The sequence below is a fragment of the Polypterus senegalus genome, chromosome 15 (assembly GCF_016835505.1).
Source record: "Polypterus senegalus isolate Bchr_013 chromosome 15, ASM1683550v1, whole genome shotgun sequence".
In the NCBI taxonomy this organism is placed as follows: Eukaryota; Metazoa; Chordata; class Cladistia; order Polypteriformes; family Polypteridae; genus Polypterus; species Polypterus senegalus.
Window position 1 is genome coordinate 104,834,990 of NC_053168.1, and position 18,521 is coordinate 104,853,510.

An 18,521-nucleotide genomic window follows, 5' to 3' on the forward strand; every position below is an offset into this window, starting at 1 on the left:
AATCTGGACCACCCTGTATAGTGCAATGGTTTCTCTGTTTTGTACAGTTGGAACAGTTGCAGATTATAGGAGAAAGTTGTAGGCATTGAATCTGTGTAATAATTGGTAAGTTCATACAGAAGTGAAAGTGTGACAAGCAGTGCCCTATTATGAAATATCTGTTGATGAGAAAATTTTACAGTTGTGACATGCTAAGTGCTTATCACTGCTACCTCACAGCCCCACAGTTCTTGGTGTGAATCACAGCCAGAACACTGTCAGTATGCTGATTGGACATTCTTCCTGTGTCTATGTTGTTTTTCTTTCAGTATTCCAATTGCCATGCAAGTTGGTTGAATTGGCAACTCTAAAGTGACCATGTTTGAGTGAATGCAGTTGTGAGACTAAGCGTGTCCTGGAATGGACGATCATCCCATCTAGGAATTTTTCCCATCTTGAGATTGGTGATTCGCACCTGACAGATGTGTAGATGGGATGAAATCAAGCATCTATAAATCTGAGGTGTCATGGTCCTCTACTGGAAGAGACTGGTCTGTTGTCTTACAGAAATGTGTGAGCAGCTGCCCCAGGAGGAGGAAGAGGAGTTCCACTGCCTTGGGGTCTTGTTCAGGAGTGATGATAAAGGTAATCCTGAAATCAACTAAGGTACTGGTGCAGCCCCAGCAGCTTGGTGGATACTCTACAAGACCATGGTCTGGGAATCCTTCAGGAGGTGTTAGATGAAGTTGCTGAGGATACGTTCAGATCTAGACTGACTAGTCTAATGTTATATTATGGCTAGTGGGCAGGTTGAGCCATGGCAGAGTGACCTAGTGCAGTACTTGTGGTAAAGGTCTTAAAATAAGCTTTGAAGACCTCACCAGGATAACATGAATGATAATAAAAATGTTATCAGAAAATAACTGTAGTAGTAGGGTATTGTACAGTATTATCCATTATGGATGCAATGAGAAGTCAAGCAGAATGACACCTTTTATTGGGTAACTGAACAGATTACAATATGCAAGCTTTTGAAGCAGCTCAGGCCCCTTCTCCACTACAGCTTGCCTAAAGAAGCGGCCTGAGCTGCTTCGAAAGCTTGCATGGTTTAATCTGTTCAGTTAGCCAATGGTGTAATTCTGCTTGACTTTTCAGAAAATAAATGGAGAATGGAGTATATTAAAAAATAATCTGCTCAATTAAGAGTACCTATTAAATCATTGTGTGAAAATCAGAAACACATTGTGCTTGAAAGTTTGTGAATCCTTTAGAATTTTCTATATTTCTGCATAAATATGACCTAAAACATCATCAGATTTTCACTCAAGTTCTAAAAGCAGATAAACTTAAGCAAATGAGACAAAATTATTAGACTTGGTCATTTATTAAGAAAAATGATCGAATTTTACATATTTGTGACTGGCAAAAGTATGTGAACCTTTGCTTTCAGTATCTGGTGTGAAATGCACCAACCCCCCAGCCCCTTTGCAGCAATAACTGCAACTAAACATTTCCGGTAACTTTTGATCATTCCTGCACACCAGCTTGAAGGAATTTTAGCCCATTCCTCCGTACAGAACAGCTTCAACTCTGGGATGTTGGTGGGTTTCCTCACATTAACTGTTCGCTTCAGGTCCTTCCACAATATTTCAATTGGATTAAGGTCTGCTGCATGACCTTGAGATTCAGTTCATGGACAGATGTCCTGACATTTTCCTTTAGAATTCTGATATAATTCAGAATTCATTGTTCCATCAATGAAGGCAAGCCGTCCTGGCCCAGATGCAGCAAAACAGGCCTAAACCATGATACTACCATCACCATGTCTCGCAGATGGGATAAGGTTCTTATGCTGGAATGCAGTGTTTTCCTTTCTCCAAACATAACGTTTTTAATTTAAACCAAAAAGTTCTATTTGGTCTCATCCGTCCACAAAACATTCTTCCAATAGCCTTCTGGTTTGTCCACGTGATCTTTAGCAAACTGCAGACGAGCAGCAATGTTTATTTTTGGAGAGCAATGGCTTTCTCCTTGCAACCCTGCCATGCATTCCATTGTTGTTCAGTGTTCATCGGATGGTGGACTCATGAACATGAAGATTAGCCAATGTGAGATAGGCCTTCAGTTGCTTAGAAGTTACCCTGGGGTCCTTTGTGACCTCGCCGACTATTACATGCCTTGCTCTTGGAGTGAACTTTGTTGGTCGACCACTCCTGGGGAGGGCAGCAATGGTCTTGAATTTCCTCCATTTGTACACAATCTGTCTGACTTTGGATTGGTGGAGTCCAAACTCTTTAGAGATGGTTTTGTAACATTTTCCAGCCTGATGAGCATCAACAACTCTTTCTGAGGTCTATAGAAATCTCCTTTGTTCATGCCAGGATACACTTCCACAAACGTGTTGTGAAGAGCAGACTTTGATAGACCCCTGTTGTTTAAATAACACAGGGTGCTCACTCACACCTGATTGTCATCCCATTGATTGAAAACACCTGACTCTAATTTCACCTTCAAACTAACTGCTAATCCTAGAGGTTCGCATACTTGTGCCACTCACAGATATGTAATATCGATAATGTCGATCGTTTTCCTCAATAAATAAATGACCAAGTATAATATTTTTGTCTCATTTGTTTAACTGGTTTCTCTTTATCTACTTTTAGGACTTAAGTGAAAATCTGATAATGTTTTAGCCCATATTTATGCAGAAATATAGAAAATTCTAAAGGATTCACAAACTTTCAAGCACAACTGTATCTTACGTAGCTCTGTAGAGGTTTAAAGAAATAATGGCTAAACAGTGAACGACAGTCGTGCTTATTTTGCGACCCAAAAAACTACAATTCCCAAGATGCAGTGCTGTAGTCGTTGCAGTATCGCTTTACGGCGCCAGCGCCTGTGGAGAGAAGTGCTTCATCAAATTATGTGAGTTTATGTTTAAACCTCCTTGTAAATCGGGTCATGTTTTAAGATTTTTCGAATATATTGCGGCCAGTGGGCAGGTTGAGCCGTGGCAGAGTGACCTAGTGCAGTACTCGTCGTAAAGGCCTTAAAATAAGCTTCGAAAGATCCAAAAATGCGTGTCGTTTGAATAAGAGTTGTCCGTCTTCAAACTCATATGGGAATCTTTGACTGCTGACTCGAGGTTTGTGTTGCCTGAATTTTTGCAACACACTGAGAATTTCGGATTATATATTTGTAAATAGTAAAATACATAGACAACGCTATCGTCTTCGGAACGAAACACGCACAGACAGATGTCAACTGATAGTGGAAGTGGTCGAAAGCCGCATGTGCAGAGGAAAACGGTGGGTAGAATTCATCTGAACCTGTTTATACGATATTTTGACAGGGCAATAAAATGATTGCAAGCTGTTTCAATATATGGAAACGAAACTTGTTTAACTTATCTGTATCACAGTAAATTCTGCCTCTGGGTGAATTACGTAAATATGTATTATGTATAATCAGCTTGTGTAGTACTTTTCTATACTTACTACTCATAAACTCGACTTTATAATAATGGTTGTTATTTTAATGACATATTTCTGCGCAAGTATCTTTATAAAAGTATTTTATGATCAAGTCGTTGCTTTGTAAGTAGATTTACTATCCCTTGGCAAAATGTAATGAATTAAATTATTGCTTGTTATATAACATATGTATATATATATATATATCATGCTTAATTGTCAGTCCCTTGCAGGCCCGTAGAGTACTTGTCCATCCATTTGTTTTTTTTAATGAGTTCAATTTATAAAATAAGAGATTGAATCACAAGCTGGAGTACATGTGTTGGAAGATTTTACACTTTTTTTTTTTTTTTAACATAAGTTTTGTAATCCGAATGGTCTTTTCAGCTTGGCATATCCACAGCCAAATAGGTCATCAACAATGGTATGCACTGTTTGGGGTGAATTTGCCTTATTTATTTAGTATGTTTACAATGTTCAAAATGAAATTTGCCTCATAGAAGATCCCATATCCTTATTTATTCCCTTCTGTGCCTATAATGAAGTTTCATCAAAAGTGTCTTTCGTCTGCCTTTTAGGAAGTTTATCTGAATTAATATCTGTCTTACTGTCTGCCTGCAACCCCAATTCCTTAAAAGTTGGGATGCTGTGCAAAATGTAACTAAAACAATGCAAAGATTTGCAAATCTCATAAATCCATATTTTATTCACATTAGAACATAATGAGAAGTCAAGATAAATGACACCTTTTATTGGCCAGCTAAAAAGATTATAAAATCCAAACTTTTGAGGCAACTCGGATTTTTTGTTCAGGCAAACTTCAGAAACCGGTGTTTGTGAACACACAACCTGCCATCCACAAATGCAAGTTAAAGCTCTATCATGCAAAGAAGAAGCCATATGTGAACATGATCCAGAAATTCTGCCATCTTCTCAGGCCAAAGCTCATATAAATCTTAAGGCAAATTGCAAAACTATTCTGTGGTCAGATAAATCAAAATTTGAAATTCTTTTTTTGGCAACCATGGATGCCACGTCCTCTAGAGAAAGGGGAGAAGGACAATCCAGCTTGTTATCATGTTATCAGCGCTCCGTGTTTAAGCCTGCATCTCTGATGTTATGTGGGTATATTAGTGCCTGTGGAACTGGCAGCTTGAACATCAGGAAAGGCACCGTCGGTACTTAAAAGTATATACAGGTAACATATGCTGCCATCTTGACAACGTCATTTTCAGGGAAGGCCTTGTATATTCCAGCAAGACGATGCTAAACCTCATACTACATCTATTACAACAGCATGGGTTTGTAGTAGACGAGTCCCTGTGCTGAACTGGCTGGCCTGCAGACCAAACCTTTCACCAGTTGAAAACATTTGGCACATCGCGAAACGAAAAATACAACAAAGACGACCCAGGACTGTTGAGCAGCTAGAAACCTGTATCTGACAAGAACTGGACAGCATTCCTCCCCTAAACATCCAGCAACTGGTCTCCTCAGTTCCCAGACGTTTATGGAACTGTTGTTAAAAGAACTTTTTTGAGAAGTGTTGCTGCCATGAAATTCAAAATGACCTTATTCTTTTCATAAATTGGTACGTTATCTCAGTTTAAACATTTGATATGTTTTCTATGTTGTATTGTGAATAAAATATGAGTTTATGAAATTTGCAAATCACTGTATTCTGTTTTTATTTACATTTTACTTCGCGTCCCAACTTTGTGGAATTGGGGATCGATCTATCTATCTATATATCTAATTGTTTTCTCTATTTACAGTGAGTGGCCAATTACATCTTTCTAAAAGGACATTGTTCCATTATTTGCCTGCAGGACAACCCAAATTTATTTGGACATGGATTTAATTAGGCATTAAGTACAGTTACAGGTAAGCTGGCCAGTGTCTGATTTTATGGTTGTTGCAGATTAGCTGGTGGTAAGTCCCATGTGGAGCTGGTTCCTGCTTCACCCAGTTTGGCTGAAAATGTATGTAAGAGGGCTCTGTAAATGGATTGATCTTTACTCTGAATAGCTTACTCCATCATATTGCAGCAGTGCTATGATGAATTAATATTTGGTTGCAGAAGAGGTCATGGATTAAGAGGAGTTTTCACTGTCTAGAACTTTGCTAACCTTGTAACATAGAAAGTTATTCTTCTGTATCATCCTGTTAGATTTTTACTAAGGTGGGGCAGACCTGGCAACAAAGTTAAGATATTTTATGGAATTCTAGCATTCTTCTACTTCTATATACCATACACCATTACATCATCACCAGCATACATTGTTGATGCTCTGCATACTATATCTATTTACTGATTAAGTTTTTGCCATGTTATTAAGCTTTTGTTAGCAGGATTTCATGGAAACTAGCATAGTTTTCCCAGGCAAATTCTAGTGTTTACATTCTTTAGCTTACTGCAACCATACTTCTTGTTCCCACTGAAAGGCTGCCGACTGTTCACCCCATTAGAAACAAAATGTGATGTGTTGTGCATTCTGTTTTTCTGCCATAGTTGTAGTAACCATTAATTGACTGACTGTTTTCATTCTCCACACCTGTAAGACACTCTTGACCCCTTTTTCAATTGTTTCTTCAACCACCACTTAACTTTCCATTGGACTTTTGGGTGGGAGTGCATTTTTAATACATCCACCACTACTGTGTTATGTGCAAACCCTATGTTTTGAAAAAAGTTTAGTGGCAACGCAACTGTTAGCACCTTTTATCAAAAGTGAGCCCCTACTGTGCCCTAAAAAGAACACTGCACTTGAACTTCTCCATTCACTATAAACATGTCTTGCTTAGCTCCATAGCCAACAACTGCAAACAAGTATAATTAATACAGTCATCATGATTAATTTGATTAAGAAAATAAACAAAAAATGTTGTAAGTTGATATATCATAATTTTTAAAATGCCTATTATAGTACTTAGGTGGAGTGGTGGCTATGAGGCAGGGATCTGCACTGGTAATCGGAAGGTTGCCGGTTCTAATCCCTTAAACACCACAAGTGACTCCACTCCTTTGGGCCCCTGAACAAGGACCTTAACCTGCAATTGCTCCGTTCTGGGTATGACGTTAACCTGCATTTAGACCCTCCAAACTGCAGGGGAAATCCTGGAGGTTGGTGGCAGAATTGGGACTCCAGCCACCATAAACAACCTCGCACTGTTCCATTTCACCTGAACTAGTGTGGTGCTGAGGTGTCACCCATTGCATGGCTGCACTGGGGTTCTAATCTGGGATCTTGAGTTGGTTTGTCATGTGGTGGGTGCACTAATGCACTATCAGCGTGTGCTCCTAACCTCCCTCTCCTCTATTATAGTACAGAGTAAGTCTTGCTCTACTTCGTACTTTGATTCCTTTCCGTCAACCCTTGGAAAAAATTAGTATGAGCCAGGAACCATCTTCTACAGTATATAATGCTCAGTGTGTGTGGGTGTGTGTTTGTTCTTTGTGTAGTTCTACAGCCTTGGCCCAGTGTCAACAAAATGTTGCACACATACCCCACTTTGTTAGGAAGAGACAGTAGACTTCATCCATCCATTATCCAACCTGCTATACTACTTTGGAAAAAGTGTAAAGTGGCGAAATGCTGCACTGCAAAGACTGGGCTGTGCCCATAAGGCCTCATCCTAGTAGATGCTGAGTTGATGTTGAGAGAACATTAACAGCTTAAATTGCAATTATCCATTCAGGAACTTAGTAGTACAACGTAACTGAAGCTAATTGATTAATTTTCACATTGGCAGACACACACGCACACACGCAGACTGCTGTAGCTTATTGGGCTGCACACTTTGAGAAGTGCCTCTGTCTGCCCGATATCTTTCTGTTATTTTAACTATTGCATCACTATGTGACATAACAGCAAACAGAGTTTAGATGAGCATTGTGGTCTGTGGACGTACAATGTGTTAAAACACTGCGGCTGTTTTTTCATGGCATGGTTACAGTTTCAATAAGACAGTAATGTCGAATTTCTTTAGTTCAAACTCATTTGAGCATGTACTGGTGGTGTTAGGCAGGTTTGTTGAATTGGGTATTTTGTGTACTGAAATCTGCATCTCCTCTAGCACTTTGCTATCCGCTCTCTTAATGGCACTTCTTTTGCAGAGTGTGACATACCATTTACTTCAGATGCATGTTTTGCCATTCATATTTTCATTAATATAGCTGCCAATTCTTTCAAGCTTACATCGACTCTTTCTATCATCGAAATGCTGAAGAACAGAGAGCACACACAACACCTGCAACGACATCATTCATGTTTACCATTCGTCCAGTGTTACCGTCAAATGCCAATGTATCTGATACTGTAGAAATGTTTTTCCTTGCATCAGGTTATGTAAAAAGGTGCAATGTGCTCTTTGCATATGAGACACATTTATATGTTTAATAGGGTGTTTTAGGAGGCTTCTTGACTTTAGACAGTTCATCATAAACAGAAGCTTCCTGTCTGTTGCACCAGGTTAATGAGAGCACCTCTGCTGTTTGCAGACCAAAACCACCGTCCCCACTTGGAGTGTTGCCTTCATGATCTGTTGGATTGGTTTAGAAATGGGACACTCGGTGAACCATCCAGTTGTTCCTACCGAGTTATAAGCAAAATTCACTCATGGTTGTCTCCAGACATACAAATTATATGTCTGGCTATAGCAAGACTACAAGACTAATTTCAGCATAAACCTTTGTTTTTTGCCTTAAGCCATTGTTATTTTTTTCCCCTGTAAAAAATAAAGACGACTCTAAAATTAGCTAAGAGAAAGCAGACCATCTGTGCTTCTCCTCCAACACATGGATTCAAAAATAACCCAGCAATGCATTAAACTGCCCTGTTTGTCAACACAAGGACCTTGAGGGAAATGTTTAAGAGTGCACATGATTATACAGTGGGTATAGAAAAGAATCGCCCCTTCGAAATATTCCCATTTTTTTGCTTTACAGCCTTAAATAAAAACACACAAACCAATATTCTTTCCAGTTTTCCTTACTCAATGCGATCTGTAACATCCAAGTTAAAGATATCACAGCTATAGTTCAGAAAAATTATAAAAAATCGAAAACCAGACATACTGAGTTTAATAAAGGATCACCCCCCAATGTCAATATTTTGTTGAACCACCTTTTGCTTTAATGACTGCCTTGAGTCTGTTGGGGTACTTCTCTGTCAGCTTTGCACATCTAAATTAAGTAATATTTGCCCACTCCTCTTTACAGAATCTGTTCAAGTTCGATCAAATTGGATGATGAGCATTGGTGGACTGCTATCTTCAAATCTTTCCACAGATTTTCAATGAGATTTAGGTCTTGGGTCTGACTGAGCCACATGAGGACATTCACTTTTTTCTCCTTTAGCCACTGTGGTGAATTTTGCTGTGTGCTTCGGGTCATTGTCGTATTGAAAGGTGAACATTCTGCTCATTTTCAACTATCTGGCAGAATTTTGCCCTATCCATTTTTCTCTCTACCCTAACAAGAGCCCCAGGCCCTGTGGCAGAAAAACACCCCCACAACAGGATGCTGTCACCACCATGCTTTTCTGTAGGTATGGTGTGTTGTAGATGGTGAGCTGCATTGGATTTCCGACAGGTATACCATTTGGTATTGAGGCCAAATAGTTTGATTTTGGTCTTGTATGACCATAAGACCTTTTTCCACTTGGCATCAGAATCTTCAAGGTGCATTCTGGCAAAGCTCAAACAAGCCTTAATGTGGTCTTTCTTGAGAAGTATGTGGCTTTTTCCTTGCGACACTCTGAACAAGCCACAATTGTGGAGGGCTTGTGAAATTATTGTCACATGCACACAGTGACCGCTCTTTTCCATAAATTCCTGTAACTCCTTCAAAGTGGCCATTGGCCTCTTGATAGCCTCTCTTACTAGTTCCTCCTTGCTCTTCCATCCAGTTAGGAGGGACGGCCTGATCCAGGGCGGGGTCCTAGTAGTACTAAAAACTTGCCACTTCTTTATTATGGACTTTGCTGTTCACTTTGGGATTGATAAAGCCTTTGAGATTTTTTTTTGTATCCATCTCCTGCCTTATGTCTGTCCACAACTCTATCCCTGAGATCTTTTGAAACTGGCTTGCCACCCATAGTCAGTTGTTTGCTGTCAGTTGCACTGCCAAGCAAGGGAATGCTCCTGGAACAGCTGGTTTTATGCTTCACTAATCACACTGATACAGTTGATCACAGGTGGAAGCCAGTAACCATGGTCTGCAATGGAAATGGTGGGCAGTTACACCTGATTGAGTTTAAGAGGGGAGTCATCCTTTATTAATCTCAGTATTTCTTGTTTTTTATTTTTCAAAATTCTTCTGAACTGTAGCTGTGATATCTTTCACTTGTTATAGATTGCATTGAGTAAGTAAAGCTGGAAAAAATATTGGTTTGTGTGTTTTCATTTAAGGCTGTAAAGCAAAAAAATGGGAATATTTCAAAGGGGGTGATTATTTTTTGCACCCATTGTACATCAAAATACATGTTTGATTCTAGATATTAGGAATTTTATGAAAAGTATTGGTGCATCAATTAGTGAATGAACTTTCCTTTGAAGGCTACCAGCTTGAAAGATTTGTCAGCCCTGCACACATCTTTTTAGGGTTCTTTATTTATTTATTTTTTTTTAAATACGACTGTCATGGGAAAATGTTAATAGTTTCCTTCCTCCGTTATTTCCTCTTCTTTAATAATGTACATTTTATCATTTTTAAATATTACTGACTCTGCTTTGTATATATTTGGGTAGGAAAATGTTGCAGCATATGACATACAAGTAACATGATCTGTGATGGGTTCATCAAGTATATGCTACATAAAACTGAAATAAAAAAAGGACTGACAAATTAAATTTTTATTAAATTATGATGCTTCACAAAGCAACACATGCATATGGAAAATAAAATGAATAAGAAAACAGTTAGCTGTCTGAAAGATAACTTTCATCTAATATTAATGATTTTCATAAGCAAAAATTCTTAAAATATAACTGTGAATGTTTCAAACATCACTGTAATAATAGAGTTATACATTGTTCTTTCCAGAACAATTTTCCAGAATTGGCAAAAGCTTGATAACAGAGTGAGGGTGTCAAGCTACCTTTTCTTCAATGGCACTTGATGAGTGTAACAAAAACATAACATCAGACTTTTTCTCACTAATGAAATGACTATACATTTTTGACTGAAAGGGTCTCTCACAAGCCTCTGTTGTTTTTTTCCTGATTGTTAGCTGTTACCACAGAGAGTGGAAACTGTTGTAGGTTTATTTTCGAAATGGAATTAACTTTTATCACCATGTATTTTTATTCTAAGATTAATGGATCCCTACTGTAAACATTAATTTTTACTTTTACAAAACCGCTACTCCACCAGTAGTATAAGAAAGATTTAAAAATGACAATGTCCCAGAAATCTAACCTATCTAATCTGCACCTCAGAACCACAAGGAGAGAATTAGGAATTAAAATCTTCAGTCCTTGCGTATTTAAATTTTTCTGCATTGAACTGCAGCCATTTGGAGGTTGAAAGGGCTCACAGAGTCTTAAAAAGAATGGATATGGTTGAACCCAAGTTTGGGTAACTAATTTAGTATCAGATACTAAAAACAAAGGTACACTTATTCTCTGGGGTGGCACGGTGGCCCAGTGGTAGCACTGCTGCCTTGTAGTAAGGAGAACAGGATACACATCCCAATTTCCTCCCTGCATGTTCTCCCCGTGTCTGCTTGGGTTTCCTCTGGGTGCTCCAGTTTCCTACCACAGTCCAAAGACACACAGGTTACATGGATTAGTGTTTCTTAAATTGACCCTAGTGGGTGGTTGGGGAGTGTGTTTTCCCCTGCAGTGGACAGGTGCCCTTTTCAGTGTTTGTTCCTGTCTTGCACCCTATGGTAGCTGGGATAGGCTCCGGGACACCCCTGTGACCCTGTTCAGAACTAAGTGGGCTAGAAAATGACTGACTGACATATGCTTTGCCAGTTATGATGAGCTGTTGGCTCATGAATTGCTTAATGGACAGCATATCACGAATGAAAATAAAATTCAGTTTTGTTGAATTTTGTTGACAATAACTTACCTGTCACTTCATGTTGTAGCTAAAAAAAATTTCAAAAAATAAAAACATTCTTTGATGTCTTGATTAGATTTACCAGAGTTAGCCCACCTGAACAGAAGTGATTTGTCAACAAAACATTATATTTTGGCTTAACCAGTTGGCAGGATATTTTGTTCTTAACATAAAACATTTCATACCATCTCTGCTTAGAGATCATTTCCTGTTCTTGTTTTATGCTCTAGTGGCTATCAGTTATGTAGTACATACTCGTATTTAAGCTTTTGCATTGCGTACATACATGTACATTATATAGGTAATTATTGGCACCCCCTGGTAAAGATGAGTAAAATGGATAGTAAAAATCATGTTGTGATGAATTATCTTAATCTTGCACTGAAAAAATGAAATTCAACCTTTAATATGTAGCAGGGCCGCATAGACCGTTTTGTTTGTATGTAGGTATGTCCTGTTGAGTTATTGTTAAATGTGAATAACAATACTGGTTGCACCGATTCCTGTTTGTAAATTGGGGTTGGTGCCTTTAAACAGGATTGCACTGATGCGGAGGGGCTTGTGGGATTTGTAGTTTGTGGTTTGTATACACAGTACCAAGAGAAGGATGTGGCAGGACTTTTTGATTGTGCCATTTTCCAATCAACATCATCTGCAGTCGCTTCGAAACCTTTCAGATACTGGACATTCGTAGCGGAGAAGGATGGTGCTCAGCCAATGGATTTAAGGATTGCTGTGGTTTCTTTTTCCTCCCAATCCAGTCCATTGATGCTCTTGGAGAAGAGGTGCGCCTCCGAAGACTGTTCTTCTGGTCTCCAGGAGTAGGACAGTATTTCACTATCCATGTTTCGGGAAGCAGTTTATTGAAAAGGAGCATTCCGCATTTCTTTCCATCATTTATCCATAGTTTCCATTTTCAGAATCCCTTCCATCACTTACAGTAAGGACTTTTTTTTTTTTAGAACTGTAAATATCATCATGTGGGGGTTGTTTAGTACTTTTTGTGTTTGTAAGTAGTTATTCTAGCAAATAATGAACATTTTATATATTTGTGTGTTGCATCTTTAATGGGCATTTTCTTGGTTGTTGTTAATATTCAGGTGGCAGGGTGGAAATATGGTAGGGCTTAGGTGTTGGCCTGATTCTGTCCGTCCCTCATTTTAAAAGCATAGTGGCCTCCTTGCTATGTAAATCTGGTGGCAACCTCCGCAGGGTGTGCTACAGTTTGAAGTAAATGTTATTCGTAGAAAACCTAATACCTCGTCAAAAAGCATGTGCGCTTATCAACACAAAAATGGTTAGAGAACACAAAATCAACCATCTGCCATGGCCGTCTCCGTCCCTGAATCTAAACCCAATAGAAAACCTGTGGGGAAATGAGATGAAGAGGACAGTGCACAAGAGAGTACCTAGAACTCTGGATGATCAGGAGAGATTCTACAAAGAGTATAAAATATAAAATGTTATAGGAGAAGATTCAGTGTTCTTTATAGGCAAAGTAAGGTTGTACAAAGTATTAAATGCAGGGTGGCCAATAATTGTGACACATGGTGCTGTAAAAATAATTATTTCTTCATGAGTATTTTTTTTTCTCAGAATAAATTTACTTCATTTAAAGTTGGGTTGGGTTTCTATCATTTTTTCACTAGGAGATTAAGGTAATTTACCAAAAGGAGCCAATAACTGTGGAGGTGTGAGTGTGTGTATAGGATTGTGAATAGGTATCCCCATATTTATTTTTGCATATTTTACATAATTATTGATTTCAGAATACTAGACAAAGTGGAATATTTGAAAGGAAACCAATCTGAAAACCCAGTACAGTTTTTAAATAGTTGGTGTCTTTTTTTCAAGGAACAGAGTTATCCAACATCTTTATACGTACTAAGTGAAAAAAAAATTACCCCCATAGTTCTTCCTTTGCCAAAAATCCCCCAGATGTCTCAGTACTAATACATAGATATGCTTAGGGACAGAAGCTGCAAAATTATTTCAGGAATCTTCTATCTGAAACATGAAACAAAAACTTTGAAGAATTTGCTGTCCTGTTTTTGTAATGTGATCTGTCTAGAACTGTTACCATCAAAAATTAATCGAGCATCAAGAACCTCCATTCAAAATAAGGATTCCGCAGCCTCCTTTGTAAAATCCTTTGTTTGCATAAACATATTTGCTACACCCTTCATTAGGTGTGGCATTGTGTTAAGTTGGCATAACCAGAGCTGCTGATGGAATGATGCAGGACATTGGACAAGGCTAAAAGTGATGAATGCTGTTTGGGTTTTTATTACTTTGTATATACACCTGGCGTGCTATTTCACAGTGATTATATGTAATCTTATTAATAAAGGTTTGATCTTAAAACATTCTGTAGTGGCGATGCTGTGCAGAGAACGTGGTGGCTGACACAGAGAGAAGCTTCCCTTTACCAGGGGAGCACATCGCTCACAGTGGACAGAGACTGACCCTACGTGACTGATGTATGAAGATATACATTTAGCTCATGCCAAAAAGCACTCGCCTCGGAGCCAGAGAACACAGGTTTGCAGCTCATGAATGGCAATTTCACCACATCAAAAATCCTTGGACTGTGGCTGCTTTGTGGTGTGAGTCCACAGTAGTGCACATCCTTTAGAAGAATTGGCCAGTTTTATGGTTCACCCATTTCCTGTATTTTTTTTTTTTTTTTTTAAACTCTGAAGCAGCCGAGTGGTTTCTTGTCTTCTGTAAGTGTAGAGATAATAGTAGCTTATTGCAATTTTTTTTATTGTAAAATAACATTGGAATACTGAACACAATTACCAAGAAATTTTTGCATTCTTTGCACCATTAATAAGAAAGTTGAAGTTGGGCATTTCATTGATATTTCCATAGTAAAATGTATCTCTTTTGCATTCTCGCACATTGCTAACATTAATACTAGGACTGTGAGATACAATTTCACTGTTTAAAATATAATTTGAACTTATCTGAAAAAGGTCTCAAGGTAAAAGCTGACATTCACTGTTTGTTTCATATTGCAATAATTTTGGAAAAGTGCTACTCTAGATACAGTACTGCAGAAATTTGCAGATCACATCCGCGATCGATCTTTTTGAAATTATCAATGTTTAGCTTGTTAATTAATAAAATTTACAGCTACACCTATATACAACATAGGGACAGTTGTTCTACCCCACTGCCCTGTTTTTTGATCTACTGGTGTGCTCAGAGCAGATTTTTAAAATCTTCTCTGGTACACTAAAAGTACTGTATTGTTCTTCTTCTGATACTGTTTTGATCCACTCTTAAACCCGATATTCTTGAGTGTTATTTTCTCTCTGAATTAATAGAAATGTCTTAGCCTAAAACTACTTGCGCAGTTCCAGTTGTCCTCTATTGTCATACTGTAAACCCATGTTTTAAAGATGCATTGCACATTTAGCTACCTTAGCCAGCACACAGTACTGCTCGTGGCCGTTGGCTTGGTCCATAATGCCTAAAACAATCAAGTGTAATGAAAAATGTTCAGGCCACCTGTTGCATTTTTGGATCTATAAGGGAGAAGAAAAGACCCTAATTAGTTTTAATGTCATGTTGTATTAGTTGATGGCTGGCTCCTGCCTGCTGCACTCAACTTGACGTCCTGCACTACAAACACACCAAGACAGGCCTGTACAGTTTTTCTGTACTCTGTGTGTTTCTTTTAATAAATTCACTACATCCAATGCTTTTTATGACTTACTTTAAAATTGTATCATTTGTTAACTTGGCACTGCACTCTTAACTTGTTTTATAGAATTTTTAATTGACATAAAAATGTATGCCAAATAAAAACTGTAATGGAGACTAAATGCTTAAAGATCACTACAGTCCAACATTTAGTACATTGAGTTACCTTAGTTGTGAGACATGAATAGATTCTCAGTGCCTTGATTTATATAAGCACATCTTACTCGCATCTTCTGCCCTCAAGGAAACAAAAAGCGACTTAGTTGGTGGAAAGTAAAATGTCAACTGCATTTACCAGGTTTAAGCAATCATGAATGTTTTTTCTTAGGGCTTCACACGTGCCTTGCAATCAGTGTGACATCACATCACTTTGTACACACAGAGTCCCATTTTTGTAAGGGGCTGTTGTTTCAAGTTTGTGGATTGCAGTTTTCACTCACTAGTATGCATATCAGAGCACTTAATGCTTTTCAGACTCACTGTAATTATAAAAAAAAAAAGTATAGGAAAGCACATTGCATACAAATGTGGCTGATGGATTTTAGCTCTTTTTCATGGTTTATTTTATGGCTTACTATACTAACAAGAAATTGCTTACCCGGACATTAAGACATGGTGGCCATGCATGTTCTCAGGATTTGTAGGCTCTTATATTTACTTAACACTTGCTTGATTAGTGCTGTAATTATTCCTGTTTAGATGTGAAGGGTTTTGTTCTTGCTGTTGTCACCACTGCTTACCTTTAAAATTATTTTAAAAAAACACAAACATACATGTAAACACTTAGAATCATTAACATACGTTGGTATATCTTTAAATATTTACTTTTTTTAAATTTGAATGTTCAAACCTTGTTTTTTGCTAATTTTGACAGTCCTAACTAACACTGCTTCTGAGATTCAGATACAAAGTGCTCTGTCCACATTTAAGTTTGGTGATTTTTGCCTGTGGAGTTAGAGTATAAATTTTAATTTCATTTTATTTCATTTAGATTTTACAAAATCCAAGCCAGTGTCATAAAGAAGGTAGAGCCTATCCCAGCAAGCATTGGGTGCAGAGGCGAGAACAATCCCTGGAATGGGCACCAGCCCATCAGAGGGTGAACAATAAAATAAAATGGAAAGCAATATATTGTACAGTTAAATTGCAAAACTTATCATATTATCCAAAAAAAATATATATATTATTGTGTCCTTGGTATCAAATCTTTTCATAGATTTTCACTACAATGGTAGACTGTGTTTGCAGTTTATTACTTTATTGAATATTTTTATTTTATTTCCTTTAGTTTTCAAGATCTCATCTAGAAAACCAGAAATGGAAAACTATAAGAAGATTCAAACAACAGAAAAGCCCAGTCCAATGCCTTTCCAGGAACTGCCCTCTGACACCCCAGAAATGAAGGTCAAGGATGGCAGTAAAATACGTAACTTAGTGGGGTTCGCCATTAGGCATATGGAGAAGGAGGGGGCAAGGTGCATAGTCTTCACAGGAAGTGGCAATGCTGTGTGTAAGGCCATCAGTTGTGTGGAAATCCTAAAGCAACACATTAAGGGTCTGCACCAGGTTACTAAACTTCTTTACAAGCTTACTGAAGAGTTATGGGAGCCACTTGAATCCACTGCTGGACTGGACAGCTTAACTGTGAAGAGGAATGTGCCAGCTATCTATGTGCTACTGTCTAAAGACCCTCTGGATGTTTCAGAACCTGGCTATCAGGCACCAGGGTGCTTTTCTGCTTTTTGGGCACAGACAGTAAAAGATGAAGAAAGTCAACAAGGGCAAAGAAGGAAGCGCCAAGCAGGAGTGTGGCAAGGAAAAGGAGGAAAAGGCAAATACACGCCTCAAAACCCGGGAAATCGTGGTGAGCCAGTCAAAAAGACTCAAGGCAGAGGTCGCCCTTAGCAGTAGGTCCTACTGAATTAGACAACTGGACTTACCTTTTTAAATGATGAGGTGATCATTCGGTCTGAAGGTCTTCATAGTTTTGAATTTTACTCTTCCTTCCTAAGAAATTTGCACACCTTTGAGCAATAACATTTCAGTTTGACAGTCTCCTCTGATTGGTTCTTGGGGTATAGTGGTGGTGTTTAAAATTTCTGGTAAACAGTAGTCTGTCTTTTCATTTTTATCAGTGACTCATTGTTTGGTTTAACATTGTTGTTGTGTCCATTGCCTGCAAAGTGGTTTTTATTATTTATATTTCAGAGTTACAGCAGTCAGCAAATATGTTGCATAGCTCATTAGGCTTCTAAGGTGCGGTGTCTCCAAACACACATGTATTTATCATGCGGTGGGTAAGCTACTTTAGAGTATTGTATGCACATTGTAATTTTATACAAAAACTGCTTAGGGCTTCAAAGAGGAAGAAGAGCTTTAATTAACATAAGCAAATCTCTGTCTTTGTATTGGTATTACAGATTACTTCACCCAACATTTTAGGTCAACTTCAGTGACTCTTGTGTGCTTATTGAAGGAACAATTGATATAGGATTAAACTAAGAATGAATTGTGCACCCCCAAAGCCAGTATATAAATTTATTTTTGCTCATTTCCTTATGTTATCAATAAATTCTTAAGTAATAGACTGCTATGAATTCTCTGATCATCCTTTCCCTTCAAGAAATGACAAGTAGTTCTTTTGTTTCCTTTCCCAGAGTTTTATGTGAGCTATGGACACTCTTTGTATGTTGTTAAGGCGGTGCACCAGCAGTGTTGATGGGTGGATAAAAAGAAAGAACTTCATTGATCCCTGAGTTTTAATTCAGTTACTTCAGTAGCACCTTAACTTGCTTATAGGCATAGTTAAAAAATTTAACATAAAACAAGTACAGGCTGTTACATGCAATATATGGAAGACTGCGAACAATGCACATGATGCCTTGGATGGGGGAAAGACAGGTAGGATGAGAGGAGACTTTATATATTAATGACTGCAGGCAGTAAAGATCCATAGCAGGTCCTTATGGGCGCCATGCTGGAAATGAGCTGATGGGTAAACATGCTGCAGGACAACGGGCCATGATGTGGATGGGCAGTGTAGAATTTGAAAAATAAATTTTAACTTGCACACCCAGGGAGAGTCAAATTAAATGTAGGAATTGAGTGAATTTAACTTGGTTAATGATCCGTTTTGCTGAAGGCAATACTGGCAATTACTCCTAATTCAACAACGCTACTACAGGTTTTGACATTCAGAAATCTGGCAACCTGAGGAATGCTGGATTTTTGATGGTTATATATGCTGTATATATTTAACAGAAAATGACTACCTGTACAGTCCTTTTAAA

The 18,521-nt window shown here is 38.2% G+C and overlaps 1 protein-coding gene across 3 annotated transcripts; it reads left to right on the forward strand.

Annotated features, from left to right (window-relative positions):
- The first annotated feature begins 2,816 nt into the window (after positions 1 to 2,816).
- Positions 2,817 to 17,818, forward strand: LOC120515757 (ribonuclease P protein subunit p25-like protein). Of its 3 annotated transcripts, none has more exons than XM_039737042.1 (3): positions 2,817 to 2,904; positions 5,228 to 5,336; positions 16,520 to 17,818. In XM_039737042.1, the coding sequence occupies exon 3, from the start codon at positions 16,549 to 16,551 to the stop codon at positions 17,134 to 17,136; it is 588 nt and encodes a 195-aa protein (XP_039592976.1). In that variant the 5' UTR covers positions 2,817 to 2,904; positions 5,228 to 5,336; positions 16,520 to 16,548; the 3' UTR covers positions 17,137 to 17,818. The 3 variants fall into 3 exon arrangements, with proteins under 3 accessions (XP_039592976.1, XP_039592977.1, XP_039592978.1); XM_039737043.1 differs by lacking the exon at positions 2,817 to 2,904 and adding an exon at positions 2,914 to 3,287; XM_039737044.1 differs by lacking the exons at positions 2,817 to 2,904; positions 5,228 to 5,336 and adding an exon at positions 12,316 to 12,460.
- The last annotated feature ends 703 nt before the right edge of the window (positions 17,819 to 18,521 follow it).